At 36.8% G+C, this 20,525-nt stretch overlaps 1 protein-coding gene across 4 annotated transcripts in view; it reads right to left on the bottom strand.

The window, feature by feature from the left end:
• Window positions 1-387: 387 nt before the first annotated feature.
• Window positions 388-20,525, bottom strand: part of LOC128858311 (protein singed) — a 103,709-nt gene continuing 83,571 nt past the window's right edge. For 2 of the 4 annotated variants that reach the window (XM_054094476.1, XM_054094475.1), the window contains exons 3-7: window positions 5,803-6,223; window positions 5,541-5,636; window positions 4,989-5,462; window positions 4,626-4,874; window positions 388-4,552 (exon numbers count right to left, since the gene is read on the bottom strand). In XM_054094476.1, coding sequence (XP_053950451.1) covers window positions 4,459-4,552; window positions 4,626-4,874; window positions 4,989-5,462; window positions 5,541-5,636; window positions 5,803-6,223 — 1,334 coding nt within the window. In that variant the 3' untranslated portion in view covers window positions 388-4,458. The remainder of the gene's footprint in view (window positions 4,553-4,625; window positions 4,875-4,988; window positions 5,463-5,540; window positions 5,637-5,802; window positions 6,224-20,525) is intronic. The other 2 variants (XR_008453999.1, XR_008453998.1) reach the window with 2 other exon arrangements.

The raw sequence follows: 20,525 nt of genomic DNA on the forward strand, positions 1-20,525 counted from the left end.
CCAATTTGGACCCATCAGTAAACCATAGCTGAGAGCCAGGTTTGAAAGTGATAGAATTAGTTCTCCAGTCTGTGCGTTCATTAATTATAACTTGGAAGTTCCTGAAGAGTATTGGTTCGGGTGATAGTATATCATCCCTATGAAGAATGGGACTATGTAGGAAGTCTTCTAAGATCTTTACTTTTAAGTTCAGATATACCTTTTAATCTTAAGGCACTCGAGCGAGCTTCCCTTTCAATACGGTACACATATTTATGTTATTTGCTGAACGTAATGTGAATGAAACTTATGTAGCTTTTTCGAAAATACTCAAAAATCGACCGCGGTTTGGTTCGGTTAGGTTCGGCCTGTTATTAATATTACCTATACAAATACAAAAAACCATAATTTTAGATTATGAATACATGATATAATAAGGGTCCTTTATTGATATTGATATCGCGTTTAGTTTCACATTTGCTCTTTCTTTAATTCTTAAGTATTTTATAACCACAATCTTCTACTTTCTTATTATAAATAAATTTGTTGATAGATTTTAGGTTTCATCCTTTGCCACAGCATTTTGCGCGAATGCAAACACAATGATATAAATAATGTGAAATTAAGGTGAGCTGAAATATGTAATTTCAGATATTAAAATCTAATTGAGTGACATGAACAACGCAGTGAAACTACAAACTATTCAATTGAAAAATTATACTGAGATTCAAAACGGAAAGGCTTAAACCAAAATGGACATGGATAGGCAACTAAGCTTGTACCATACATGCACAACTAAATATAGGAAAGAGAGCATCGGTTTTTTAAATCTGGATTATGACTATGAAAATATAATGTATTTATAAAAAATAGAAACAAGATTTAATTTATTTATAATAAAATATGTGAACATAAGACGAAACATTATTTTAAAATTACAAAAAAAAAAAAAAAAAAAAAAAAAAAATGTCTACATATCATAGGATTTGCGCAGTAATTTAAATAAGGTATTTATTTATGCATAATGGACTAATATTAATTAAAATTTTATGATAATCCAACAAAACTATTAAATGTAAAAAAAAACACAAATAAAAATATTGCAAACTTCCTTTTTCAAAGCGCTTTCTGCAAATCGTATGGAACTCAATTGCTGAACTGATTGCGATTCTAGTACATAAAGGTCAGTTGACCACAGTTATAAGTTATAATACAATTTTGTTCCTTCTCTACATACTTTGTTTTTTGTTTTTCTTTTTCTCTCACGCATATTTTTTACGCTTTACGCTCATTTAAGATTTTTTCTTGTTTCTATTTTTGCGGCCAGTGCTAGGCTGGCCTTTCATACTACATACATACACACGTATGTATACCCTCAAAACTCGTTTGTATGTATGCATTTGGATGTATTACATGTAACTTACTTATAATCGATATATAAAATGTAGATTGTAATTTTTTAATAGGAATATGTACGCATATATTGGAGGAGTTTCTGATTAAAATTGCTAAAAAGCTTTTAAAATATTCACGCATGCTCAATAAAATTGGGAATTTCGACATTTTTTGCGTATAATAATAATAATATACATACATATATAATATATCTAAACAATTTTACGTTCAAACGCTTCAAAATTCATTGCCAAACTCTGTTTTTTATTTAATTTTTATATATAATATTTATTTCATTTCCCTTAAATTTTGTTTTTTGTTTTCTAAAAATATTTGCAACGGAAGGACTCACAAAATTGGCATTTTTATTAATCGGCACACTACAATAAGACAGACAAGCGGGTGTGCGGCAACTCGTTGAGGCATGGATTATAAAATGGTGAAATCGAAAAAGAGCTTTTCGATGACATACCATAAATTTCGAACACACATACATACCTACTCACACATAAAAAATATTAAAAATGTGAAACTCATTTGGAGGATATCTTTGATTTAACAGATTTTCATTGCACTAATTCAAGGATAAAAAAAGCAGACCATCAGGGATGGGGGGTTTTTTTTGTTATTTATTAAATTGTTTCTTGTGAAATCAGATGATTCATGTTGTTCTTGTAGCGGCATAAACATTCCCCATGTATGGTCAGGTCCAGGTCGTTTTAGTAACATAGAACTGTCAACTGTCGTGTCAGATGATTAATTTCTTGTATTGCTTTTTGTTCGCAATAGCTGTGAGTTACCTGGCCTTTCAATTGCTTGCAGTGATATAAGTACTTGCACTAGTAACGAAAATAATGTATCAAACAATAATTTGCCATCGCAGCTTATTACTTCTCACCGATCAAACACTCTAGCGGTGCGCTCATATTCTGCTTGGTTTTCTGTTGAGAGTGAAAATATTAAGCGTAAGCGAAATCAATCACGTGGAGTTAGATAGGGTGTGAATAACGAACCACGGTGTCAACTGATAATGTTACTGGATGCGCGGAAAAATATGAAATAGAAAAGAAGCATATTTTAAGCTCAAAGCACGTTAAAAAAGGGGCGAATCTGGATATAATTATGAAAAACGGCTTGAGCTTAAAATTGGTTTGTTAGCGTATTTATTCGTTTTCATTTTTTTTTGCAACCGCCTCAGAATGAGTTGCACGTACCAGTCCTAATAACCACATACAAATTTATTATGAAAACGTTGGACTTCAAAAGTAAGTCCGACGACGTGCAACTGCTGCGCTCATATGGTGAATATGGCGTTTTTGTTGTAACTGAGACTTGGATTAACTCAAACTTTTTCGGTGCTGCGTTTTGCGATACGAACCTTTACGTAATTTTCCGCAAAAAAAGAGATGCTGTTAAAATTGGATGTAGCAGAGGGGGCAGCTGATTGCAGTTCGCTGTAATCGTCAGGCATCGCTTATTCAGTTGCAGGAGACCTGTACTATTATGGGCCAACTACTTGTGTGAATTCGAGGAACGCAGGGGTTTTCTTTATATTTACGTTTCCTATTTACCAACTTTAAGTAATGAGAGTATATATAAGTATAAGTCACATGTTAACAATGTGTTAGCCCTTCAGCATGTTATTGGGAACAATCCATTATGAGTCTTGGGGAATTTTAATTTAAGCAATAGTTATACCGAACTTATTTTATTGACAATTTATTGGGCATGGGTTTAACTCAGATTAATAATGGGCCGTTAGTATGAGCCGTTTATTAGATTTGATTTTTATAAGCCACAACATTAGCTTTGTTGTATCGCAGTCTATTTCTTCAATGCCGCAGTTTAATGTACTATACACAATATTCCTTTAGTGCTAGATTTGGAAATTTTTGAAGTCTGTTGAATCAAATCGAAATGGGTCGAAAGCAAATACTAAAAATCACATCAGCGCAGTTTACATTTACGTGCGAGTGGCTTGGCTTCGCGGCATTTTAAAGTTCACTTGACAAATATATACATTTAGCTGTTGTGCTGCCATGGTGACATTGCAAATGTCACGATGCCATTGCCAGGCAATTTGCGCTTATTTGTGTATCAACCTATTTTAAAAAGTTTTTCGTTTGAGTATTAAATCACAAAGGACGAGATATTTAGAAAAGAAAAAAGGTCTGAAGAGGCAGATGGTATGAATATTTTGAATGTGTTTAGAATAAGTAAAATTAATAAAATATAAACCTTTTATTTTGAAGCTGAAGAGTTATTGTGTGTTTGACAGCTACAGCTACAGCAGTAGAGGAACTGAGTTATTATGCATAGGTATGTTGAGCCGAATGTATGTCGCCGCACCACTTCCACTTGTCCTCGAGGCAGTGCAAATTTGACAATTTTTGTTAATTTTTTTTTTCTTGGTATAAAAGCTAGACTTTGTTGCTGTATAAAAAGTGTGTAAAAAATTGTGCGTTTCCTGTTTTTGTTGGCAATTTGTTTAGTTGCATTTATATTTTAGGGTTTTCATAATTCTTTTCATCGCCGTTACGGTATAAAAATATGATGATGTGAATATATGGTATATGTAGGTATGCAAGTATGTAAAAGCGTACCCTTCAAAGGGCCATATTACCATATTTCGTACAAATTACTTTTAATGCTATATTTATTATTTATGTATGTTTGTGTTTGCTTTCTAAAATCGCCAATTGCAGTGTATTGTATTTTATTTAGTTTCATCGCTTTTTATTTATTTTATTTAAGAATTGCATGCGTTTTGTATTTAATTTATTAATTCATTATGATTTATCTTAACCACTTTTGATTCATCAATTTTATTTCTTATTGATTTTTATTTTATTTTAATTTTAATTTTTCTTTTACTTTTTTCTTCCTTTTTGACTCACTTTGTCAGTTCACTTAAATGTATGTATGTGTATTTATGCGTGTGCGAACATAAACTTTTCCACCTTCATTATTGGCAAACACTTGTGTTCTTTGTTATCATTTACTTTTGCATGTATGCATATAAATTACATACTAACAGGATTATGAATTAAGCAATCACCCAGCCCATTAAGCCGTTAATACCGCTTAGAATTCCCACTGTGTGGCCGAGTCGCTGCCATCGTCGAGCAACTTGAAAGCGCCATTTTTCGTGGCGCCCAAATATTTGCCAGTTTGCGATCTATAATTATTAAAAAAAGATTGCATTGAAAATATATTGCATCAAGAAATGTGCAAGCATAGATCGCACTTACCTTATGCAAATTCTAGTCGGTTCTCGCAACTCCAAATAGAAGCCATCAGCTGGCGCGTCCGCATCAACTGAGATGCCTTCGCCTTCAATGCGCCAGTATTTACCACTATGTGCCTTCAAGTGAACCAAACCTTTTTGGGCGCGCTCCACCAAAATAGTTTCATATGTGGCTTTATTGCATTCCAGCTTGAGATTGCCAGGCGTGCGATAACCAACAAAGCCCTGTTCGCATTTAAGTACAAGAATGGGTCTGAAAATATATGTAAAATATTAAGCAAAATTATAAGTGCATAAATATGAATTAATTGTTAAGTATGCTGCTGTAACAGCTTAAAAAATTGCCTGTGTAAGTCACTTTGCTTACCTATTTATTAAATAAAAGTAGAATTTTGTTATTTCCTCAATACTCTCTGATGTGGCAAATAAATGTCCTGAACGTTTGGTAGCCAAAAATTTGCCATTGTTCGCGCGGAACGATAGTGAGCCATCACCATGCCAGACCAGTTCAAAGAGCGCATCAGCACAACGTCTATTGCCAGTGGCTTGTATGCCACCACCAGTTGACAGACACCAGTAACGGTCTTGTGTCGTGCGCAACGCCCAGCGGTGGGCAGACCAGTCAAATTCCAATTGGAATGTCTCATTCTCTCCCACCTCATCCTGATTTGCGGTCACATCGACCCCTTGTTTCACCGACACATAACGCGAATTCAGCTCAGCTATGAATGATGCTTGCGGCAAGGAATCTTCCAGCGAGAATAGTTCATCACGTGTCACAGTAGAGGAACGCGATTTTAGCACAGCCTTAGAGCCAATTGGTGAAAGATACTGGCTTTGCCTATCAAATGAAATTTAACAAATCAAAGTTCATTAGTTATCATCAATCAGCGTAATTGCATATGTAAGTCCAACTCACTTGTCACGCAGCGCCAAGTGCCCGCCATGGTATTCAGCGCTGAAAAGACAATCTTCAGTGCAAATAGTTTGCAGTTTGCCGTTAGCATTCAAATACCTATCAATAAAAATCAAGAAATTGTTAGTAAACCGGGTTGAAATAAACAAATATCAACAGCCGCAAATACAAGCGGAAACCGCATTCATGAGACGTTCATGCTTTTTGTGGGTTTACCACCAGCAACATTAAATAAGTAGGTATTTGTAATTGTAACACTACTCACTTGTTGTTGCATGTATGCAAAGCGTAGCGTCCGCCCTCATCTGCGCGAAATTCCAATGTAAATAAAGTATCTTCGCCCCATGGGATATTCGCATCGACGTGTATCTCATCTTGTGATTCGGATAGATGAGCGAAACGTTTACGTCCAATTGAACGTAAATTCACTTGTGGCCTGGCAGCCAAGTGTACTGTCCAGAACTCACTGGAACTGGGGGTTTTTGCGGTACAGACAAGTTTGTCGGGTGTGCCGCCAAGGAAGTAGCCACGTGATTCGTTCTTCAATGCCCAACGGCCAGTACCATCCTCGCTGATGCTAATCTGGAAACGGCTGCCGGCATCGCGTTCATCACTCTCGCAGAGTACATTGCCGAATGTATCGACCGATAGATATTTGTTTAGATGAGATCGTAGATATATAATACCTGCATGAAGAAGAAACGGAGGGACAGATGACGATAAGTTAGAAAATGAAATTTACTTTCAGCAGAAACATGAAAAAACCTTCGAGAAATTTCTCACAAAAAGTTATATGTATATAATAAATTTATAAACCACTTCAGGGGTAGTAGAGTCCTGTAAATCCAGGCTGAAATTAGGTAGACATAATAGCCTGATGCTAACATGGGTCCCGAGACATGTGGGTATCGTGGGTAACGAGACCTATTCCTTAGCTAGGATACGCTCTGAGCCCAATTTCTTTGGCCCGGAGCCCGTTCTGCCACTTTGCCTTTCTGCAGCCATCAAAGCCACGGTTAGCAAATGGGTTACTACAACCCATAAGCGAGCTTGGCAGGCTGAGCGAGGCTGCAGGTGGACTAAACTGATGTTACCTGTCATGTCCGACAGACTGTCGTAAATCCTCCTGTCATTAAACAGAAAGGACTACAGGCAGCTGGTTGGACTGAGGACGGGACACTTTCTGTGGGCGAAGCACATGGAAAAGGTAGGAATCTCAGACAGTGTACTCTGCCCAGCTTGTGGAGAGACGGGGGCAGATTTGAAGAAAATTAAAGGGAATGAGAGTGCAGTACAATGAACTTAATGCTGTCTGAGTGTTGTACTTGCTAGTTGTCCCCACAAAAAAAAAACTTTTTTATATTTAGAAAAAGAGAACCAACTAGAGCATAGCAGTGCTTGGGCACAAACTTGTTTTCTGAATATCTGAATGGACGAAATTTATGTTAAGGTCATCGGAGTCCAACCACCACCCTTCGCAGACGAAGACCTTCAGCTGCCTCGCGAGACCCGCGTTACCTTGGCACAACTACGTTCTGGATATTGTAGCAGGTTAAACTTCTTCCTATCCAGAATCAACTTCTCTATACTCAATAGGTGCATGTCCGGTATTCGAAGGTACCCCGCACAATACTAACCATCTATTTACGTGTCCTCCTAAACAGATTCACCAATACCGCTTTCCCTCTTGACCCAACCCATCGAAACAACAGCGTACTGGCAGTGCTTGATCTACAACAACAAAAAAAGGAATGGAGCTTGCCACTAGGCCTCCGGTAGCCAGCAGCTTAAGATGCTTTTTTTAAATAATTTTTATAGAACGAGTTTATATTTAACTTTGAGAGTGGGTCAATAGGCACTGAAATTCAGACTGCGGGCACGCATTTTTTGTGCGCGTCTTCAACTCGTCAAAACCAGGGTGATGGTGAAGGAGCACGTCAAGGGAACTCAATCATGGCTGCGCACAAAAGATCAAGTAAGCTGTAGCTACGGCGCTGGACGGTTCAAATTCGGAAGATTACTAAAGATGCTTTTAATCGTGGGATCAACATTGAATTTGTTGTGTAGAATTAAAGGAAGACTATTGTGAAGGTTCCCAACTAATTTTTTTTTGCTGTGTTAATGACAAATTCTCCAAATTTATTTTGTATTGGCATAATAAATTAAACTTAAACAGATTCAATCTCCTGTTAAATTGCGAGTAGGTTTTTGGGAGTAGTAATTCGCGCCATACGCCATTCAAAAATTATAAAATTAGACTCAGAATTTCTACGTAATATAAAATATGCTTCAGATTTAGATCCCTGCAACTATTTCCTAGTTCCAGGTATGAGGTAAGAACTAATCGATTAAGCTAGTTTGGGCGAAATGCCATTTGAGGGGCATCGAAAAAAGAGAGAAACGCTGAAAAAAGTGTGTTTTTTTCTCAATAGAATCCTCCGTATTTAAATCTTTAGGGATTCATTGGACCACTAGCATAAATATAAGTAGCTTACTTGTGAGCAGCTCTATAGTGTTATTTAATAGGACTATGAATAAGTTCGTGCGGTTTTTTTTCGAAATTTGAAACTTTATTGACGTAAAATGGTTACAAATTTAATATTCAAAATATTGTCCATCGCTTACTACTACTTTTTCCCATCTTTCTGGCAATTCACGGATTCCCTTTGTGAAAAATTCGGTCGGTTTTGCCGCAATCCACGAATCGATCCATTTTTTGACTTCATCGTAATTACGGAAGTGCTGGTCAGCCAGGCCATGTTGCATCGATCGGAAGAGATAGTAATCGGATGGCGCAAGGTCTGGACTATACGGCGGGTGGGGTAGGACATCCCATTTGAGCGTTTCTAAGTATGTTTTGACCACTTGTGCAACATGTGGCCGAGCATTGTCATGTTGCAAAATAACTTTGTCGTGTCTATCGGCGTATTGCGGCCGTTTTTCTCGCAGTGCTCGGCTCAAACGCATCAATTGTCGTCGGTAGACATCCCCCGTAATCGTTTCATTCGGTTTCAGTAGCTCATAATACACAACACCCAGCTGGTCCCACCAGATACACAGCATAACCTTCAGGCCATGAATATTCTGCGCCGACGTCGATGTTGAAGCATGGCCAGGGTATCCATACGTTGCCCGACGTTTTGGATTGTCGTAATGGACCCACTTTTCATCGCCAGTCACAATTCGATGCAAAAAACCCTTTCTTTTGTGCCGTTGAAGCAGTTGTTCGCATGCCATAAAACGGCGTTCAACGTCTCTTGGCTTCAATTCATACGGCACCCAATGGCCTACCTTTCGGATCATTCCCATGGCTTTTAAACGTTTGGAAATGGTTGATTGATCAACTCCCAAAGTTTTTGCAACCTCTTCTTGCGTTTGAGCCGGATCTTGATCGAGCAATTCCTCCAATTCGGTATCCATGAACTTTGGCGGCGCACCCTCGCGTTCTTCGTCTTCCAAGCCAAAATCACCACTTTTAAAGCGTGCAAACCACTTCTGGCACGTTCGCTCAGATAGAGCATGCTCACCATAAACTTCCACCAAGATACGATGACTTTCGGCTGCTTTTTTCTTCATATTAAAATAATGAAGAAGAATTCCCCGCAAAAACACATTATTTGGCACGAAATTCGACATTTTCAAGTGTGGTAAAAATATTGTTGTTTACGCTTCAAATAAAAAACTTATACTGACGTTTGTGCCTTACGACAGTAGCTCTCCAATGAATGTTTGGAAATGTGGATCGATGGAATAATAATCAAGTTACGCCATCTGTTGTAAAACCGAAACGAACTTATTCATAGTCCTATTATTATTTACTATTGAATACAATATTGCTTCAAAACTATGCCGGAATAAAATTGCAACTATTAAAGCACACGAATACAAACTACTTAGTAGAAAAGCTAAACATTCAATTAAATAATGCCAATTTAAGCGGAATAAGTGCACATACACAAATACATAAAATCAAAGATAAAACTATTTACCAGCTAATTGGCCTATGGATAAACAAACCATTAATAAAAAAGAGAGATAAACGGAGAAGAATGCCTTTTAGATTTGCTCCACAAGTCAAGTACCAATTCGGAATGAAACCCAGCCGTCATTTGATTGCTATGCGGGCGGAGATAATGTAAATGTGTATGTATGCACATACATATGTATGTATACTTCCAACTGTGGCACACGTTTTAATGTGAGAGTTGCACATTGACTGATACTTGTAATTGACACGCTTTCCCACTTACATAAATTAATGCAGGATTTACAACGGCCGCAGTCAAACTAGGGATAGTTTATTGCACTTGCAAGCACCCATCTGTGGATAAACATGCGCCGAACAGAATCGTAAGCCGTAAAATGCAATTGCGATGAAAGTAATGAACGTATAATGCGATAAGATAATTTAACAACAACAACAAAACAAAAAACATCTACAACAACAACCACTACTATTACTGCAAATAAGGAAACAAATACGGACTTTGGCTGCACGGACAATAGAAAGGCCTTTGGGCTCTTAAGCAAATTGAACGATGCAAAATATGGGAGAAAATCGAAAGAGAATATGCGGATAATAAGGCTTGCAAGTCATTCGCGTAAAGAGCAGAAAGTATGTATGTACATTAGGGATGCTGATATTAGTGGAAAATTTTTTTTTTTTTGGAATTCCGGGATATTTTTAAAGTATTCCCATTTTCCCTTTTGGGTGTTTTGCCGAGCCCCTCCTCCTATTTGCGGTGTGCGTTTTGATGTATTCCGCAAATGATAGGGCCTACAGTTTTGCGCCGCCTACAAACAACAGATGGCTTTTTTTATGAGGAGCTTTTCCATGGCAAAAATACATTCGGAGGTATGCCATTGTCTGCCGAGGGGTGACCGCTTTTAGAAAAAAAGTTGTCTATCAATTGCTGTTTCACAAACGGGGTTTCGAACAAGTGCACTTCCCAATTGTGCTCACGCACCAACCCATTTGGTCACTACATTTAAAAATACCATGAAATAAAACAATATTAAATTTAAGATAAACTGACTTTACAAATCACATATTTATGAATGCAGACAATCTTAGCACTCATCCGAAGTTCGGATGAAATTTCACCCATTTTGAATTTCATGATGCTGTAACTTTTGAAACTTTTCCCCCAGAGCAATGAAACTTTGCGTATTTGTAGCAAACTTCTATGACTTTTAATCAGTATTTAGAAATCAAGGAATAGTTTAAATTAAAATGCATACGTTGCCATGGGTCGGGTGAAATTTCATCCATGTAGAAAAATACTCTGATGCACCCAAATATTTAGATTAGAGTTGTGGGGTGTTGAACAAGTCCAAACAGTCAGTCCAGTCAAGAAGACCATTGTACTACACCCGTAAGTAAGACGGAAAAATTGGTTTGAGGTCATTCTTCCGCAATTTTTTGGTTTCATTGATGAATCTTAAGAGATCCGGAAGAGGAAGGGTCTTCGTCGAAGTATTATCTGGCTCCGCTACTATCACTGGTTTTGGATCTGTTGGTGTAGAAAGTGTGATGAAATCACGTTATCAGGTTCTCCCGAACGATTGATATCTATCTGGAATCAAAGCTACAGAAGTTAACATGAGGCGTCCGATTATGCGCTGGTATCGAGCACAGTGTACACCGATCCGACAACTGTAGCATATCTGACAGTAGCCATTGATTTCCACGTTTCCCCAGGCTCTGTTTAACTTGAGCCTGGACACCGTCTTCATCGCTTCCTATCAAATTTGAAGATCTAGAGATTGCCAATTCAAGATGGAATTGAGGGCATCGGCACTTATCTCTAGCCTGGTTGGGGGGTTTACTGTGGAATTAATCATTGTAGCCTGCCACCAGACTGCAGAAGCTTATGTAATAATGTGTCTAAACAGGGTGATGTACAACCAGTGTACTATCGGCGGTCTTAGACCCCAAAGGTTCTCTTAACTGCCAGAAAACTTTTAGTGCTCGAGGGACCTTCTGCTCCAGCTTACTACCCAGGGTTGCTTCAGAAGACAGTTACAGTGCTACCCCTTTCAATGTGGGTAGTAACAAAGTACTTATGAAATAACTACGGATGAAGTCAATGCTTTCAAGTTTTATCATATAGCTTTTATGGGCTTTTTGCAATCTGTTTTATCGCGTGTAAATATTAAACGAAATGCCAACAGATGATACGTACATTGATAACGTGCAACACACTTCCAGAATTCTGAACACAATTGAGATACATATATGGATTTTTACTACTGCCATTTTTAGTTCGTAAATTACCTCAATTTCAATTATTTGTTAAATAGTGATGTCAAATGTTTTTTTTATGGATTATAGACAATTCGCGCGTTATTTTGCTGAAAGCGCTGGTGCATATGCGCTTACAGTGGAAAAAACGCAACTAGTAAAGGTGCAGTTTTTAACTTAAATCAATTTACACCAGGTTCCATAAGTAAATTAAAACAAATTTCTTAGAAATTGATAAAGTTTTAAAGTAATTAAATTGTGTAGTAAACAAGTTTTTACTTCTTTCATTTCCGTGTCATACGCTTCGGGATCACATAACCTTAACCCTCCATTGCACACCTTTCTTGAAACCTTCGGCTGGACACCCGGGTCTGACCTTTTTTCGTCCTGTTCGAGGATCCCTTTTAAAAGGCTATGTCCATAAATCGATAGAAAACTAAATTTGGAGAAGCTACCTGGAAGCTCAAGTCGTTAGCTATAATAGAAATATGTTGAATTCACGTCCAAAGTCGAAAAGGCCAGCCTGATCAGAACCCGGGTGCCCAACGGACGGTTAAAGGTACAATGATCCGGACTCCCGCGATTTCGGGATTGTCATCCCTAATGTGCATACATTTTTACAAGCCATATAAACGTATGTGTGCATCTATGTGTATGAATGGTCCAAAGAACGGAGCAAACGAGAAATCCGCGTCCAAGTCAAGAACCATAAAAGCAACATAAACAAATGGGAATAAATGAAAGAGAGGTGGAAGGTCAGCCGCTGTTGCATTGATGAATTCGCATTAATGTTGCTGTGGCTATTGGGCCGTTGAAAGATGCGAATCACGAGGAAGAGTAAAAGGTTAAAAGGTACTTAAAAAAAGACTATGTTAGTTTTAGAAAAAGTAGAAAAAAACTATGCTAGTTTTTACTACTCCCATTTTTGCAAAAGTTTTTGAATAGCGTGTTATTTTTTTACGAATTTTATACTTCGCATTACTTTGAGCGACGCTTCTTAAAATAACTTTAAAATTATATATATATTGGAAATGTGTAAGTTTATTCACAATTAGGGTTTGCTATATTTTCTGAAATTGTATTTTTATTGTTTCAAAAATATATGTGGAGTGGACCTACAAATTACATTAAAAGTTTTGCAGCTGACGGTGCACTGTGAGCCAGAAGAAACGATTGTTGGTCAAAAAACGACTTCTTGGTATACTTCATTATCATCATAGTTCCTCGAGCTCCATTTCGGTGGGACACGCAAAACTTTTTCACTCCATTCTGTTACCCGCTTTTGCTTTTACTTGCTCCCACGTAGGGTTTTTGTTCGCAGCTTTTATTTCACTTTCGATGCAACGGCGCCATGAACCTCTAGGTGTGCTTCGATTCCGTTGCTTGTCTGCTGATCTCCATGCTTCCCTCACGTAGTGTATGGCCAAGCCACCTCCACTTGCGCTCTCTGATATCTTGCGCGAGTGGTTTTTGTCGGCATCGCCGGTGTAAGTCGGCGCTCGATACCCAATTGTCTGACTACCAAATGCGCTGGATGTATCATACCTCAGGCTGCGGTTTACAAACACTTGCAGCTTTGAACGGTTTCTGCTGATAGACACCATGTTTAACAAGCATAAAGAACAGACTTAACATTTGAATTAAAGATTCGAAGTTTCGTATATACCCTGATTTGTTTGGACATCCACACTGGTCGGAGAGTAGCAAATGTGTTTCTTGTTTTCTGCCGCCTTGTGAAAACATCACTTTTGCATCCCGCATCTGTCATGAATTAGCTTCCAAGATATTGAAAGCCGCTCACTTTGTCAATGCTATTCTCTCCAATATTGAAGGAGGCGTCATTCGCATTTATTGCCAAATATTTTGTTTTGCTTCTAGCAGTATTAGAGTACCTTACAAGGTCGTTCAGTTCGCTTTGTATGTCTGATCTGCGCTGATTATATCGTCGAGAAAATTTAAATCTTCTTCATTGAAATAGGGTACCACAAAAATACCGTTCTTACTATACTATCAATCTAATCACTTTAGGATTTCATCAATGACGACCAGGAAAAGAACCAGTGATAAGATGTAGCCCTGTCTCACTCCGGCTTCATGTAAAATTCGACATTGAAAAGCCTCGTATCTTGGTATATAGGAGTTGCAATTTTTTTTTTATTTTAGTTAAGTAGTTCAAATAGTTAAAAACAGAATTTCATTTAATTATGACCGATGGGTTCATTACTTTTGGAAGCGTCAAATTTCAAATTCAAAACACATATGTGCTTTAAAATTAAAAACAAAAAAATTTAAGCTACTCCTACAATGGAACTCAGAAAAAGTAATCATGTTAATAAAACACACGTTATGAAAAGTAGATAATAAAATTATAAATATTTTTAAAAGACTACTTAATTGACTTGTTGATACTGCACTCGTGAATTATAACACTAAATACTAATATTCATCAAATAATTTTGAAAACAATCAAACATTTACCTGACGATCATTTTGACCAAAGGGTCATCAAAAACGATATGTATGAGAACAGATCGTTGGTGGCTAAAGAAACTTCTAGCCTAACTTTTCACGGAGAGAGTATCTCAAGGGTCCTATCCGCTTCATCAACTTTGGGGTTACGGCAGACTTTCTGTGATAAGGGCCCATATTATTGAGAGTAATACGATCGAGAGGGAAGTCAGGTTTTTTCCTACTAAATTCGATTTCATTTCCCATAATTCATTAAGAAATATTCGACGGCGAACTCTTCTCTTATTTCTCGAATAGGATATTTTTTCCGAATACTCAAAGTTGGGCTCTTAACATTTTTGGTAATTTTCTTAAAATTTAGGATACGCTAACGCTCGCCGTTGTTACTACACTACGTTGACTCATGCCAAACAGATTATTTAAAAAAACATTTAATGCAAGCTTACAACCTCCTTGAGTTTTTTATTCACAACTGTGCGAGTATATAATGGGTTTTCATCAAGTGTAAAATGATTTCTTTTGAAAATAAAAAACACTCTGATTCATGGGGAAATCCAATGTGAAACATAATCGATACAATTACATTTCGAATCTAGCATGATTCATTGGTAAGCCCTAAAAGTTTCGTAACGGGATTCCCATGAGTTATAGTTTAATATGTACAGCGACTCAGGAATACTATAGGTTTTTCAATTGGCGCGGGTCGATTTTGGCGCCCTGTGACACCCATTTTGTTTTGGTGACATCTGTCAAATCTTTTGTTTATTATTCAGTTGTTTATTGCAAATCATCATGGCAAGTTACACGATTGAACAGCACGTTCAAATGATAAAACTTTATTATCAAAATGAGTGTTCATTAACGCAAACGTTGCGCGCATTGCGCCCATTTTTCGGTAGACGTGGTGGCCCTTCCAATTTCTTATGGCCCATATTGAACCATATGGACCTAGACGACATGTGGTTCCAGCAGGACGGCGCTACGTGCCACACAGTAAACGCCATTTTATTGAAAAACCCTTTACATAACATACTCGTCTGTATGTATGGCAGGGCAGTATTTCGCACTGATTTCACACTGGTTCGCAGGGATTACTGAGCATAGTTTCAGCTATTAATAAAAAGATAAGAAAAAGTCTGAGGCTAACAAAAAAATGTAGTTGAATCGACGAGGATGGTTCGACGGTATAAAATATAGCAAGTTCCATCTAGCGTTTAAAATATTCTTTAGCTAAAAGAGTGTAGGAGAATAGGTTTAGGGTTAGGATCAAGTTACTGGAGGTAACGACTACTTTTCGTTAGGAGTATTTATCGAGTTCAATGAAACTGAGAAGAAAAAAATATGAACAAATTTTTGCTCTTATTTATTCGGCATGAGCTGATTTTAAAGCTTGAATAAATATCTTTGTAGTAAGTTTTTATGTAACCTAAGTTAATTAAAGTTTTGACTTTGTTTCAAATTTCTTTTTTATAAAAATATAGTTCATACTGCAACAAAAACCATATATCTAGGAGTTTCAAACTGTGTATAGAATTAAAAAAAATTCAACAAATTTTCATCAAAATTGCACACTTTTTAGTCTGAGTCTTTAAAATTCTGTGCATATGTATGAAAGTTGCCTTTAATATAATATAAGTAATAAGATCTTTATCGAAAATTTTGGTATTTTGTTTGCATAAACTTAATATACATATAACATTTTCACTTACGAACTTTATTTGTTATTTTTTAGTAAGCTGAAAAATGCGTCTCGCCCAAAAGGTATAATTAAATCGTGAAAATTTTCGTGCGATGATTTGTTATGATTTTCAACAAGGATTACCGAGACAGGAGTGCATTTATCAACTTAATTCGACTTTTGGCGTTGAATCACCACAATAAATCACTGTGAAACCCTGATACAACGAATTCAATCACGGCCGTCGATTCTTGTAGGATGAATTTCATGAAGGCCGTCCAAAAACGGTTGTCATGCGAGAAACAATGAATGTTGCTGTGCCACCTGATAACGCAAGATCGCCATTTGACATATCGCGAGATTGACATCCTTCGGTATTAGTGGAGTCATAATACATTAAATATTGCATGAACGTTTGGTCTTCAAGAAGGATTGTCATCGCTGGATACTGCAGAATTTGACAATTGGGGCCCAAAAAAGGCCTCATGCCCATTGATTTAAAGACATTTTGAAGAAATTCTGTCGGGGTTATTCAAAGCACGGGTACGATTTCGTAACAGATGATAAATCTTAGATCTATGCATGGGATTAATTTCGGAAAATCTGGTCATGTCGCAACTGTACCACCAGAGAAACTTAAAATAGTCAATTCTGAGTGGTGCATAACCATTTGTTTGACAGTAGTTTTCGGAAAATTAAGGAAAACCAACCACTAAAGGTGAACCATCTTTCATCAAAACAATGCGAGCCCTGACGTATTGACTTACACAATCGAATTTTTGAGCCCTCAAAAGATCGAACTAATGGGTCATCCGCCTTACAATCCTGATTTGACATCTAATGATTTTTTTTTTGTTGCCGAAAATCAAAAAAAAAAATGCGAGGTGAACGTTTTTTAGCGCCTGAAGAAGCTGCTGAAGGCTGTAACCAGCTCGTTGTCGTGGTATCTACTTCCGAGTGGCAAAAATGTGTTAAAAATCGGTTCAAGTGAATGCAAAAGTAGAACAGAAGTAGAATATTTCGAAAAAAAATATAATTTTCATTACTATTTTATTGTGTTTTCATTATTGGGCGCAAAACATAAAAGGCAACCCTCGTACAGTTTTGCAGTTCATTTAATTTTGGTAATATATAATATTGTGCCAATTTCAAGTAGCCAAAAAATCGCATTATTTTCTGATAACTTTTTGTGTGACTGACTATGTTAGGCATTTTCAGCCCTAAAACGATTGCTCAGAATTTTTTTATGTGCAATTTTTATTATAACCAAATTCAATAGGCTATAAATCGCATTCTAGAAATTTTTATAAAAATTCTGATTAAAAAGTTCCACATTTTTCACGAAAACTTGTGGACTTTATATTAAATTTTGTACAAATTGATTTTTTGTAGTATAAGTTGGTGCAAAATTAATCACTTTATCGGAAGATTTATAATGTTTGCAAATTTCGTCCATCATAGTTGACACTTATGAATTAGACGGCTGCAATTTAAAATTAAACAAACAATGGCGCACGTAACTTAACATCTCGACGCTAAATCATTCGCTTTATAACAACTGTCAAATTTGATTGAATGCGATGGCGATATTTTATATTTTAACATTTCCATGTTATGCTTTCTTCATGTTGAAAATGTCGACATTTGTCGACTTGACAATCTCGACAATCATTGCTTGATTTATACAATAAAGCGAAAAGAAGGACGCTGAGATTCTGGGTGAATCTCTTTTGCAGAGTAGGGAAATGCAGTCTGGAAAACTAAAATGAGCAAAAATGCTGCCAATATAGGCGTCACAAAAACATACGAAATGGCTGTCAAACATGGAAAATGGCAGCTTATTGCTTCACAGATTATGGACATACATACGTGAATTAAAGTATTTCGTAACACGAATTGCCAACTTTATCCAATTTACTGTCTCAACTGATAATTTCATTGAAATCGACCATTAATTGTCTTCGCAAATTTAGAGTTGAGACGTTAAGTAAAAGTCAAAATAAAAATCACTCAAAATTATTATTTTATTATTTAGTGGAGTTATTCAAAAACAAAATGATTAATTTTGCGCCAACTTGCATAAACTATATTTCCATACAAAAAATTAAGTCAATAGTCAAAACTTTGTCGCGCTGCTATTATTGCGAACACAGGTGTACATTTGTATAGATACGAATATTGTGCAAATAACACTGCTTATCCACTCACTCTGAAGTGAATACTGTTCCATTTGGCACAAATCAATCAAAAGAAAGCTAAACCAAAAAACTTTTAAAAACGCTAACAAACCTCACCAAAAAAACAGCTGTCTCATCATTAAGTAGAAAGAGAAATAACAGCGAATTTGCAACACTTGCTATGGAACGAAATAAAAAACATAAACAATGGGGAAATTAAATGTTTCGTTAGTGGATTTTTCGTTTGGTCCAAAAAAAGAAAGCTCGTAACAATTAACTAATTATGCATCTTAAATGGTACGGGAGATAAAAAGCAGAAGCTCAACGCGAAACACTGTCTGTCCATGCTTGTAAATTCGCTGTAAATTCGATGTCATTGCGAAATGGAAAGGCGCGTAATTACATGCAAAACTTATCATTGTATTTTGATGGTAATGATTTGTAATTTTTTGGCATAAAAACAATTTCAACCGAAAGCGTAAAAAACCAAAAAACATTTACAGGAAAAACTATAAGTAGGGGAGGGGGCCCAGTTGTGACGCGGGTTTTGAAAAAAATTAAAATTTTTTCCTCAGTTCCGCAAATTGAAAAATGAAGAAGTTTAACATTTAACTATTAACCAAACGCAACTTTTCTCCAAAGAAAGTATGTTTATTTGAGTTACTCAAAAAATTTTGGAACAAATTTTTTCAGGATAACTTTTTTTAGGACAAAAAAAAAGTGGCCCAGTTGTGACGCACCTCAAAAAATTTACTGGAAATGAGAAAATATGAAAGGAATGTCACACCAATTGTTGTGATTTAATGATTTATTTATTTTGAAGGCTTTCAATGGCAAAAATAATGAAAAATACAAAAGAAAATGTCCTTCAATGGCCATAAATGACAACGATTTTTATTCATCATCGTCATCTAAATATTTCTAGTCGTCGTCCACGTCACTTTCGCAGTGTTTGCAAGGGAAATAACTTGCCTGCATGTTGGCGCACTTCAAATGAACTGGACGCTTGCATACGTTGCAATTGATCGAGTTGGCAGTTGGTTTTTTTTAAACAACAACAAAAATGTAGGAATTCGGCAGTTCTATATGATCGTAGTGCAAAAAAAAGGTGCGTCTTAACTGGGCCACCCGCTGAGTCACAACCGGGTCACGATGCTATTTTGTGTATGACAAGCAAGTTTTTTATAGACACCACATAATCACATAAATCCATATAGAATCACAAAATATACGGCAAATACAATATTTTGATGCATTACACTCGCCTTTTTACTGTTAATTTCACAAAATTTTGGTACTTTGAAAAAAATCAAAATAACTTTTTCGCACGATTTTCAACACGATGTTTGGTGCGTGTATACACAATGCGACTACTAACGTTGGTGTCCGCACAAAAACTGCTGAACGTCAAACGAACATGATTGGCAGGGCTCAAACTGTCATTTTTATACCGCATGTCAAAAATATTTAGCTGCGTCACAACTGGGCCTGCGTCACAACTGGGCCCCCTCCCCTACTATATTAAGGCACTGTTGCTTAGTTATAGCCGCATGTGGTGTGGTCAAATTACATGACAAGCAACTTAAAAATGCATAATTTTTATATCGCTGCTTACGCTGTGTGCTTAATGCCAGCTGATTTTATTGTTAACAAGCGTACACAACGGCATGTTTGCCTGAATCGTTTGGAAAAAAAATGATTCGTGTGATAGCGGCATATTTAAACGGAGTACCAAAAGTATCTAAGTATTAACACAAATAATGGAAACCATAGCATCGCAGCTGCACGGCATTTAAGTTTTATCTCATCACCTCGAATTCCTCTATCGATATTTCGCTCATTTGATGCGATTTTTTTAGATGAGTATGCAGAAATGACAGCCAGCTCTTCTTTTATGCCGTGCAAAAAATGTATGACGATATCAATTAGCACTGGCTCATTAGATGCAAATGAGTCTTTACTTTTATTAAAAGAGGCATAGCAAATTAAAATGGAATACGTTTTTCTAGAATTTTTGATTTTGTTTTTCATTTCTGACGTTCTATCAGCAAACGAGTGGCAGGTAGAAAGTGCACCAGGGCGATCTTGGCGGCCAAATTGCTGCAGAATATCGTAGTAATACTATTCCCGGGAACTTCCATTGCATTAATTGTATTGTTAAAACCACTACATATAGTCATATCCATGGGTCAGCACACTAGACAGGGTTACTTTACTAGAGGAGTCCCCTTAATCGAGAAAAGCCCGAAATATTCAACATATGTCCGGCAGGCATGTGCAGGTATATCGCACGACACTAACCACCTATCCACATGCCCCTTTAAACCTACTCACCCACTCCCTTAGGACCTAACCCGACGAAACCGCATGTTTCCTGGGCTCATCATTAGATGAGATAGACGATGACTACATCGTACTGG

The sequence above is a fragment of the Anastrepha ludens genome, chromosome 3, assembly GCF_028408465.1.
Source record: "Anastrepha ludens isolate Willacy chromosome 3, idAnaLude1.1, whole genome shotgun sequence".
In the NCBI taxonomy this organism is placed as follows: Eukaryota; Metazoa; Arthropoda; class Insecta; order Diptera; family Tephritidae; genus Anastrepha; species Anastrepha ludens.